Source organism: Saprolegnia diclina, assembly GCF_000281045.1.
Source record: "Saprolegnia diclina VS20 unplaced genomic scaffold supercont1.124, whole genome shotgun sequence".
NCBI lineage: Eukaryota > Oomycota > Saprolegniomycetes > Saprolegniales > Saprolegniaceae > Saprolegnia > Saprolegnia diclina.
In genome coordinates this window covers 39814-50201 of record NW_008246191.1, presented here as the reverse complement: position 1 = coordinate 50201, position 10388 = coordinate 39814, and the positions used below count along the sequence as shown (strand labels likewise).

Here is a 10388-nt window from a genome sequence, read left to right as displayed (position 1 = left end):
GTCGCGCCGTTTCGAGGGTATTTTTAGGCACGATGGACGACGAGGTCGACGACGACGCTGTCGGCGAGCTCATGCCACCGCTGCCGCCGAGCGTACGTAGCCCGACCTACGAGACGAGGGCGTGAGGCGCTTCTCTCCTAGGCCAAGCACCGGCGCGTCTGGTCCGTCGGCGTCGACTCGGCCACGGAGCTTGAGAAGATCCAGAAGGCCCACGAGGTGACCGACTGCGGGACGTGCGCCATGCGTCATGGGCGATTAGATGAGCTCGCTGCAGACTGAGCTGGCCAAGCAGAGCAAGGCGCTCGAAGAGTCGCAAGAAGAGACGCAACTCGCGGCCCGCATCGGCCAGACGCTCTTGGCGCAGAACCAGCAGCTCGACTACGAGCTCAAGGCCACCTTGTCCCAGGTATAATTCTCAAATGCATGCTACGTCCGATCATCAACGACGCCGTAGGCGACGGCGCGCGCCGACGGCGCCGAGCGCCATGCACGCGTGCGTGCTTCCTCCTGCGCGATGCTGCCATAGCACGACCATGTAGGTTCTCGAGGCCAGGCTCGCCGAGGCAACGACGAGCTGCAGAGCCGCCGAGAGCCAATGCGTACGAAGTGCGGTCGAGATCGAGCATCTCCATGGAGTACAGATGACGCTCGAGTACGCCATCGCATCGATAGACTGGACGGGTCATTGACGGTGGCAGGTCGACGATCAAGCAGCTCACGCACGACTCGAGCCTATATAAGAACGAGCGCCAGCTACTGATACACGCCAAGACTCATCTTCTCGAAGAGGTACTACGGACTGCCATGTTCTGTACAGCTCATGGCGAGGGTAGCTCCAAGCACTGCAGGCCGACCGCGACACGCTTCGAACAACGAACGGTCGACTCAGTCGAGAGCTTGAGGCGCTTCGGGTCGACCTGGCCGATGTAGTCAGCGACCATCTCGACGCTTCTAAAGCTACCATGACACGTGATATAGCGGCGGGACGCTGCAGATGCGAGCGAGCGCCGTGTCCTCGAGTTGAAGACCAAGCTCGTCGGCTACGACCAAGTCGTCGCCCGCTTTGAGGCTTTGCAGGCGCATGTACTGACGACGGACGCTGAGCTCGCGACATTGGTACGTCGAATACCTTCTGGTACACGTATACTCAGTCTATGGGCGTATAGCACGAGCACTGTCGGGCCCTCGAGGACGCCAAAGAAGCGTCCGAGCTCTTGGTGCGACTTTGTTGTTTTGATATGACAGTGTACATTATCGTCTGTAGGTAGCTGCACTAACCACCGAGCTGCACACCGCCACCGAACAGCTGCAGCAAGAACGGGTTATAACTGAAGAGATGCGCGTAGGCCATTTGTCACGTAGTGGTGGTGCTCCACGTTATACTAGGAGACGAGCCGGAGTTATATGAGCCGTCGCTCGAGTGACGCTAGCGCATCGGATGGTCTCGATGTCGCAAGTCTCAAGCAAGGCTCGCTCTTCCACGAGCTCTCGCTCGTACTCGAGCGGGACCGCGCAGATGCAACACAGCCGCTTCTCGACCGCGTGGGCTCACTGGCGCGGATACCAGCGACGACTGATCTCAGACTAGATTCTGGCACTGGAGACCGAAGTGGCCTCATACAGAGAGGTGGCTCTTCTCAGAGCCATCAACAAGTAGCGCTACTGTGGAGTAGGGCTCCACCCACGAGACGGTCTCATCACATGTACATGAAGTCCGCGCGCTACGGGAGGCACAGTACGCGACCGAGACGGAGCTGCTTCAGGTACTGGTACCGCTAGACATACAAAATACGACCTGGTATGTCGTGGTGGCTAGGTGCAGAAGGATCTCGGTCGCACTCAAGAGGCTTCCAAGGTTCTACTGGGTCATTCATGAGCAAGAAAGGATGCTTGCGTGTAGTTATGGGAGGCCAAGTACTTGGCCAAATGCGCAGAAGCCGACGAATTCCGAGTCGACCTCAAAGGGCACATGCATGCGTACGAGGTTGAGCTCGACCAGCTCGTGTAGGCTACCGGTACACAGCGTCGCCATGTGATCCGTATATGGACGTAGGAAGCAGCGAAGTTCGATGCAGGACGAACTCCTCAAGGCGCGACAGCTCTACACCGAGGCCGCTGCCGAGTGGCATGCCCAAGTACACTATGGAGATATCTACTTCCAATGCGTCATGTCTTGTGGCTAGAGAACGCTGCTCGAAGCGCAGGTAGAGCAGCTTCAAGAGACGCTCCGAGCAGCACAGAGCGAGGTGCATCATCTCAAGCTGGACGAGCGCCACGTACCTTCCTCTTCCGTCTACGCTCAAGACACGGCAGCGATAGCGTAGGCGATGGCTGCGCTCGAGGTGAGCACGCAGCAACTCTGCGAGATGGAGCGCGCGCTTCGGTTGGCCAAAGACCGCGACGAGGCGCTGATCAAAAGCGTGAACCTCTTTCAAAGCAACTGCGATGCGCAAGCAAGTCGACTTGTCGCGCTTGTACCGCTTCGAGACTGCATGCAGTAGCTCTGATATGTCGTCGTAGGAAGATGCGGTGCGCGATGCAGCTGAGGCGCGAGCTATGCACGAGCAGCAGGTACGCATGTCATTGTGGTTTATATGTATTCCCCTCTCTAAATGTAGTTGGCTGCTCTCTCGAGCGAGCTGGACCAGACACTCGAGCTCTGGCGCGACGAAAAGACCACAAATCACGAACTTCGCCAGCGTATCGAGGTTGAGTTCATATCTTGTCCTCTGGCATTCGAGGCATTGGCTGTAGGAGCTCCACGAGATGATGGAGGTGGCGTCACAGCCGTCACCCTACCGGTCACGGCAGTCGAGCATCGAGCAGCGCCGAAGTTTTCTCAAGCGCGGGTCGCTCTTCCATGAGCTCGCGCAGCAGATAGAGCGAGAGGTCACGCAAGCGCAGCGGACGATCCGCGAAGACGACGAGACGACGCCGCCGTCCGTCGATGTCGGTGACGTCATGACGGTCATGGACTGAGCGCTTGCGACTGCGTAGGTCGCGTCGCTTCGGTCGCAGCTCGATGAGCTGCAGACACAGTTTCGTCGAGAACAGGCGCTCGTATGCCAACTGCAGACAGAACTCGATACGGAGACGCTCGTAAGTCTCTCGTTGCCCATGGCACCTCAAATCGTTCTTGTATCGTGTAGGCTCCGCCAACTGTGCGACCGCCGTGGTTCTGGGAGGCCTTGTATAACGGGCGCGTTTGCGAGCTGCTGGGCAACGAGATCGTTGCAGCACCCCACGAGTAAGAAGACACTGTGTAACTAGATAGACTGCTATCTTCATGCCCCACATATATGTTGACCTGGGACTTCGGTTCCATGGTTCTCCATGATGTGGCCCGAGCCTAAGGAATGTCAACGGAACCCTATTCCCGGTCGTGACCAAACTTCTCGAGACCGCATACTTGTTACGTAGCGAAATCATCGCTAATTGTACCAAAACCTAGTCCCGAGGAAAGCGTGGGCGATCTTCCACCAATGTATAAAGCGCCAATGAGGCTGCCAAGGACGCGCCATTTCAGCGGCTGAGAAGAGAGATTTGTTCAACAAGTAAATTTGGGTATCTTCGCTTTAACCTCAGCTGGTGTCCTAGCGCCAAACGTGCTGCAGCAGCGGATGCGACGCCAGAGCCACGGAGGTATTGAAGCCTTGTGGATCTCGGACGTCAGAGCCAAGACCCAGCGCATCGAGTTGGACGGCCGCCGGCTCTTGGCTCTGGCGTCCGAGATCCACAAGGCTTCAAGACCTCCGTGGCTCTGGCGTCGCATCCGCTGCTGCAGCACGTTTGGCGCTAGTGCGGACGGCAGCTCCGATCGCAGGCGGCAGATTGCGCAGCTGGATAATCTTTTTAGCGGGGACACATTGGCCATGAGACAAAGATCTTATCGCGATAAACCCGATGCGGAGACAGTACCAAGACGAGTCTCAAGGACAGAAGCGACTCTCGACTATCGCAGTTTAGGCAGTGCATGAAGAGTGTGGGTAGAATTAGACTCGTGCCCTTTACACGGTATACGACAGCTAGGCGAGTTGACCCGGCAGACTCGATCGGCCAGTGGACGACGACGACTTGCTGCGCTGGAGCGTGAGCACAAGCGGTTTCGGGCTCGACTTGAGTACGTGCATCGCGTGTTGGAAGCCCATGGAGCTAATGTCCTGCTGGTTGATCGCGATGAGCATGTCACCGGCCGCAACGCGTCCTCGCTGGCGCGCAGCGTACGCCGCGCCTTCGTCCTTGACCTTGATGACCTCAATGTAGTAGTTGAGCAGCGGTGTGACGACCAGACCGAGCGGTCCGTCCTCGTCCGTCCACGTAATGTTGTACGCGGCTTCATTCGGCGTTTGCTTGTGCAAGTTGAGCGCTATCACACTGGACCGCCGGCCGGACGACGCGATCGAAGACGACGACGACGCAACCGAGACGCGCGACTCGGTGACGGCGTCGTCGTCCGGCATGCGGAACCGAAGGACACACGGCTTGGGCTGCTCGGAGAGGAGCGCGTTGATCTCCTTCTGGGACTTCATATACGTCGAGATCTCGTTGACGTGCGAGAGGAGGTCGCCCTTGCAGACCATGAGCGGTTCGTTGGGCATGTGTGGCGACAGAACTGTGCTCACGTACGGGAAATGGCGCTGACGGTGGAGTTTGAAGTGGAGATTCAGCGGCTCGTTGTAGCCCCAAAGCACTTCGTACTCGTTGGCTTCCAGTTCATGCGCGGGCGTGTGGCCGCGGCGCTGAAACACAAGCGTCACGGGCTTGGCGATCTCGTTCATGTAAGCGAGCGTTTGGTGCAACGAAGCGTGGGCCACGATGCGCTTGGTGCCGACGGACACGAGGACGTCTTCGACGGCGACGAGCGAGATGGTGTTGCAGCCACTCAAGTTGGCATGAATGCGCTGGACGACCGGCAGCCCCGAGTCGTGATCCCGGCCGAAATAGAGACCAAGCATCCCGGACCCCCACGTAATCTCGTACTTGTTCACGAGGGACACGGCCACTTCCGAGTCGGTCTCGGACGCGTCGTCATCGTCACCAATGACTTCGGGGTAAAAGGCCTTGGGCGGCGGTGCGTGCACAGGCGACGCAAACGGCCGCACAAGCGGTCGCGCGGGCGAGTTGACGGGCGAGTTGAGCGCGCGGTAGGCGTCGTCCGCGATGGCCTTGGCTTGGGCCGCGACACGCTCGGCTTCGACCGCCGCGGCCGCGTGTCGTCGGGCAGCCTCGGCCGCCGCCGCAGCTTTGGCGGCAGCGTCTGCTTTGGCCTTGGCTGCTACAATTGCTTGAGCTTTGGCAACGCGCAGCTGTCGCAGCTTTCGCTGCGCGCGGTGGCGGCGGTAGCAGCTCTGCAGGACGACGGCGGCCGCACTTCGTTGTCGACGAAAGCACCAGAGACGCACGGCCGACTGGATGGTGCGCCCCGACGCCTGCTGGCGACGATACCGGGTGCGCGCGAGGATCATGCGTGCAAAGGCCTGGAGCGTCACGGCGCTGGTGTGGAGTGCGCGGACGCGTTCGCGCTGAAGCACATCGAACGCCGCTTGCACGACAAAGACCTTGGAGGAACCGATCTGGAACGGCGGCTTGTCGGTGGGCAGCGCAAACTTGGCGACGAGCGTGTTGACCATGGCGTGGATGCTGCGCTGTCCCGGCGCAAGGGACCGAAACTCGGTCTGAAAAGCGTCGTGCGGAAACCGCACGGGGTAACCAAGGCGGGAGATCTTGACGGCCTCGAGGACACCAGAGCACTGCAGCTGCTCGGCCACCCGAGGTGCATCCATCGTTGACGGCTGCAGTACATCGTTGGGCTTGATGCACCGAACAAAGTGAGGGGACGTGGCGTTGAGAACGCCGAGGAGGTCGGTGAGCTGCTGCTTGAACTTCATCGCGACGGTAGCGCCCATGATGCCGGACGACCGGCGCGGCTTGTCGTCGCCGTCGTTGTTGAGGCGGGACGGCGGGAGCATGCTCAGCACTTGGTAGCTCTCAAAGAGCGAGGCGACATACGCGTTGGTCGAGGCGCTCAGCATCGCAATGGCTTCGTCGTGCACGTGGTCCTTGTTCTTGTCGCAAAAGCCGTCCGTGACGTACGCGACGGTGCCGGCGTAGTGCAGCACGGAGAACTGGCTGCTGCCCTGCTGGAGCTTGGACGCTGCAAAGCGCGGGTGCTTGCCGAGCAGGTCGTAGAGCGACTTGGCGAAGGGGCCGTCGCCGCCTCTGGGCAGCATGCACTGCTCGTCGAGCAGCCGGAAGAGACCGCGCTTGGCCTCAAAAAGCATCACCACCAAGTCGTTGTTGGGGTACTCGACGAACGTCCACGGGATGCCTTGGCTCGCATACTCCTCCTGCTCCATCGCAAAGACGTACGTAGAGAAGAGCTGCTGGAGCTTCTCGTTGGCGTAGTTGATGCAGAGCTGCTCGAGCGAGTTGGTTGGGAAGATCTCAAAGCCAAAGATGTCGACAATGCCGATGAACGAGTGCGAGTGGTCGACGGGCCGCGACGTGTCTTCGTACGCCATGCTCTCGTTGATGCGGTCGACGACCCACTCAAAGAGCTGGCCGTACAGTGCCTTTGCGACCACATCTTTGGCGCCCAGCGCCTGGCTTGGCTCGAGGTGCACGGTGATGGTCTCGCCGCCGGCGCGGATCGTACGCGTGCACAGACCGGCTTGGAGCCGCTCGACGCTGATGCCGAGGAGGCCGCAGAGCACGTCCATGTTGACGCTGTGTCCAAACGTGTCGCCACCACCGGCCGTCTTGACAAACTCGAGGTTGCCGAGATTCAAAATCGCTGCAACCACCTGCAGCACGCTCCACTGCTCGTCAGCTGGCATGCCGATCGTCGTCATCGCATGGCGCGTCTTGGCGAACTGCTCGCTGTCGTCGACGCCGTCGCGACGGTCGTAGCACTGGCTGCTGTTGAGGTACTTGTAGTCCTCGACATGCGTCAGACCCAGCGCATGGAGCTCGTCGGACGACGCGCCACGTAAGAGCTCGTAAAAGATGTGGTAGTTGCGCTCGCCAATCGACTGCGAGACGAGCCGGACGCGTTCGAGGAGGTATGTCGAGATGGACGCGCCGAGGAGCGACCCGCTGCGGTCGAAGCCGAGGCGAATGAACTTGCCAAACCGGGACGAGTTGTTGTTGCGGTTGGTCCGGGCGTTGCCAAAGGCCTCGAGGATCGGGTTGGACTCGAGCACGCGGTTGCGCACGTTCTCTCGCTCGACCACATTGTCGCTGTGTGTCGTGGCTGACGAGACCGACGCGAGGTAGTTCATGATGATCTTGGTGGTCTCGGTCTTGCCCGCGCCCGACTCGCCGCTCACGAGGATGCTCTGGTTCGCCGCTTGGCGCAACACGTCGCGAAAGGCCTTGTCGGCGACCGCGTAGACGTGCGGCGGCAGCTTCTCACGCTTCTCACCGGCCATGACGCGGTCGCCGTGCTCAATGTACGCTGACTTCAAGCCAGCACTATAGAGCGCAGGCAGCGCCTCGAACGGGTTGATGGCCACGAGGATCGAGCCCGTGCTCGTGTAGATGGCCTTCTTCCGGAAGCGCGCCGCGAGCGCCGCAAGGATCGAAGCCTCGTCCAGGTGCACGAGCGCCGTGAGGTCGGCGACGTCCTCGGTCATCGTGCAAATGATGCGATCGAACTTCGAAGCTACAACCCAGTGCAATGTCAAGTTTGAAGGCCAAGTATCCTGTATACAAACACCAAGTTCAAATAACAACGATGCTGATTGGCCCAAATTGCTGATTGTAGCAACAACTATCTAGTCGATCACAGCGACTAAGCTCTAGTCGGTCACATCGACTAACGGCTAGTCGATGACATCGACTAAGTCATCAAGAGGACTCAATATGGGCAGTGACGACCGACGCGTTGATCATCGCTACAAATTAAACACCCGAGCATACACCGACAAGAGCACATTGATTGCTGATTCTACTAAAAACTAAATACTGGCGGGCACGCCGACGTGGGACGCGCGGCCTTGCTTCTGGAAGGTCAAGAGCACGGGTTTCGGGCCGATTTGCAGCAAATGCATGGCGTTCCGGAAGCCCATCTTGGAGATGTTGTTGTTGTTGATGCTGATGAGGAGGTCGCCGATCTGCACCTTGTTGGGCTGCCGCAGAATCGCGCCTTCGGGCTTGACCTTGGTCACCTCGGGGTAAAAGCTCGACAAGGCTTGCTTGACGACGAGCCCGAGCGCGCCGTCCTCCTCCTTCCACGTAATGTTGTACAGCGAGTCGTCGCGCTTGGGGTTTAGGCTCATGGTCGACATGCGGCTGAACCGAAAGCTGCTCTCGCGCGTCGACGCCTCGCTCACCCGAGACGACTCGAGAAGGGCGTCGTCCAGGTCCGCGCGCATGAAGCGCAGCACGACGGGCCGTGGACCATCTTCAAGGAGCTTGATGACGCGCGCAAACTCGACCCGGTACGTCGAGATCTCGTTGATCGCCGTGAGGTAGTCGCCAAGCCGGACGTTGAACATGCCCGGAATCTGCGGGTTGCCCCGGCATTTCGAGACGCTCGGCATCTCCTTCTTCTTGTCGGGCTTGAAGCCGAGACCGAGGGGCACGTTGTCGCGCCAGAGGACCTCGTACTCGTCGCTCATGAGCGACGGCTCGCGGTGCGTCTCCGAGTTGGTCGTCCGCTGGAAGCGCAGCGCGACCGGCTTGTCAATGTCTTGGAGCAGCCGCAGGATGTGCCGAATGTCGTTGTTATGCACGCGCTTCCCGCTCACCGAGAGCAGAACGTCGCCAGGCGAAACATCGAAAATGTCGGCGCACGTGCTCAGCGTCTCGTGGACGCGGCGGACGACCGGGAGACCGGTCACCTCGTCGCTCTCAAAGTAGAGGCCCAGCATACCGCACTCCCAGTTGATCTCGTACTCGTTGTCCGACGTCGACTTGGACTCTTGCGTCGAGGCCGTCGACGACGACCGACCGCCCTTGGTGACGTCACGACCTTCGTCTTCTTCGTCCGACGAGCTAAACTCTTCAAACACGACCGGAGTCTGCACCAACGGTCGCCCGAGCGCCGGCAGAAGTGGGCCCATCTTGGCCGCGAACGCCGGGTCCGTCCCGAGAGGTATGAGCGCCGCGGCCTTGATCTCCATCTCGCGCGCCTTCTTCATACGGTTGGCTTCCTCGTCGGTCTTTTGCTTGAGCAAAGCGCGCTCGATGATGGCTTCGGCTTGGATCTGGCGCCGCATCTGCGCCGCCGAGACCCGTCCGCGGTGGCCGCGCCAGATCCGCTGCACGAGGCGCACGGCCTGCACGCGGCACTGGTGCACGGACCGCGCTCGGTACCCGCGCCAATGCGCCTGAATGCACACGCTGCCACGCGACTGGCGTTGGCGCCGCCGGGCTTGCTGCATCGCCCGGCGCCGACGCACGGCCCGCTGCAGCGTTGTAATGGCGGCCACTTGCTTGTGGTAGGTACTCCGAGCGAGGAAGCCGCGGGCGTAGCGCTGGAGGGAGAGCACGGCCGACGCCTGCACGTGGATCTTGCACCGGTTCAAGTCTTCGTACGCGCCTTGGAGCAAAAAGACTTTGGTCAAACCGACTTGGAAGGCGCCGGGCGTCGGCAGCAGCTTGGGCAAGAGGACGTCCAGCGACGTGGCGTTGGGCGAGAGGCACCGGTAGTGCTGCATGAAACTGGAGTGCAGCATGCGCACGGGGTACCCGGAGCGCGAGATCTTGACAGCTTCGAGGACGCCCGAGCACCGCAGCTGCTCAACGACCCGCACGTCGTCGAATGCAGTCGGGTCGAGCTCGTCGTTGGGCTTGATGCACCGAATAAAGTGCGGTACGGTCGCATGCAGGAGCTCCAAGAGCGTCGAGAGCTCCGACTTGAACTTGAGGACGACCGAGGACGCTGCGTTCGTCGCCCGGCGGGGCGGCGAGTCGGCTTTGAGCGACACGGCCGTCGACCGGCGACGCGACTCGTCACTGGCAAAGAGGTGCGTCACAAAGCCTTTGGACGAGGTGCCGAGGAGCTCGAGGGCCTCGACGTGAACGCTGTCCTTGTTCTTCTCGATGAACCCGGTCGCCGTGTACACGACGTCGCCGGCGTAGTGCGCGATCGTAAACTGCGTCTTGCCGCGCTGGAGCTTACTCGACGAGAGGTGCGCGTGCGACGCAAACACGTCATAGTACTTGGCGGCCAGCGCCGCGTCGTTGCCGCGCGGAATGACGCACTGCTCGTCCAGGAGCGAGAAGAGGCCGATGGGCCGCGCTTCAAACATGGTGACGCACGCGTCGTTGTTGGGGTACGCGACAAACGTCCACGGAATCGCCTCAGCCGCGTACTCCTTCTGCTCCATCTCGAAGACGTACTTGGCGAAGAGCTGCTGGAGCTTCTCGTTGGCAAAGTTGAT

At 60.5% G+C, this 10388-nt stretch overlaps 3 protein-coding genes across 3 annotated transcripts; 1 reads left to right on the top strand and 2 right to left on the bottom strand.

The window, feature by feature from the left end:
• Positions 1-32: 32 nt before the first annotated feature.
• Positions 33-3404, top strand: SDRG_16345 (hypothetical protein; the record flags this gene model as incomplete). The annotated part of the gene is made up of 22 exons (XM_008622550.1): positions 33-92; positions 142-216; positions 260-406; positions 455-493; positions 540-652; positions 699-789; positions 834-926; positions 979-1116; positions 1167-1217; positions 1265-1342; positions 1387-1542; positions 1589-1627; positions 1674-1763; positions 1817-1855; positions 1901-2004; positions 2054-2135; positions 2184-2276; positions 2325-2474; positions 2521-2571; positions 2619-2708; positions 2755-3099; positions 3150-3404. The coding sequence occupies 21 exons, from the start codon at positions 33-35 to the stop codon at positions 2977-2979; spliced, it is 2004 nt and encodes a 667-aa protein (XP_008620772.1). The 3' UTR covers positions 2980-3099; positions 3150-3404.
• Positions 3405-3876: 472 nt separating this feature from the next.
• Positions 3877-7660, bottom strand: SDRG_16344 (hypothetical protein). Its single transcript, XM_008622549.1, has one exon. The coding sequence runs from the start codon at positions 7632-7634 to the stop codon at positions 4026-4028; it is 3609 nt and encodes a 1202-aa protein (XP_008620771.1). The 5' UTR covers positions 7635-7660; the 3' UTR covers positions 3877-4025.
• Positions 7661-7907: 247 nt separating this feature from the next.
• On the bottom strand, positions 7908-10388 carry SDRG_16343 (hypothetical protein). The gene has a single exon (XM_008622548.1). It carries the CDS (start codon positions 10332-10334, stop codon positions 7959-7961), a length of 2376 nt encoding a protein of 791 aa, XP_008620770.1. The 5' UTR covers positions 10335-10388; the 3' UTR covers positions 7908-7958.

Coding starts and splice junctions, on each gene's coding strand:
- SDRG_16344 (XM_008622549.1), bottom strand. CDS start 7,634: ATGACCGAGGACGTCGCCGACCTCACGGCGCTCGTGCACCTGGACGAG.
- SDRG_16343 (XM_008622548.1), bottom strand. CDS start 10,334: ATGGAGCAGAAGGAGTACGCGGCTGAGGCGATTCCGTGGACGTTTGTC.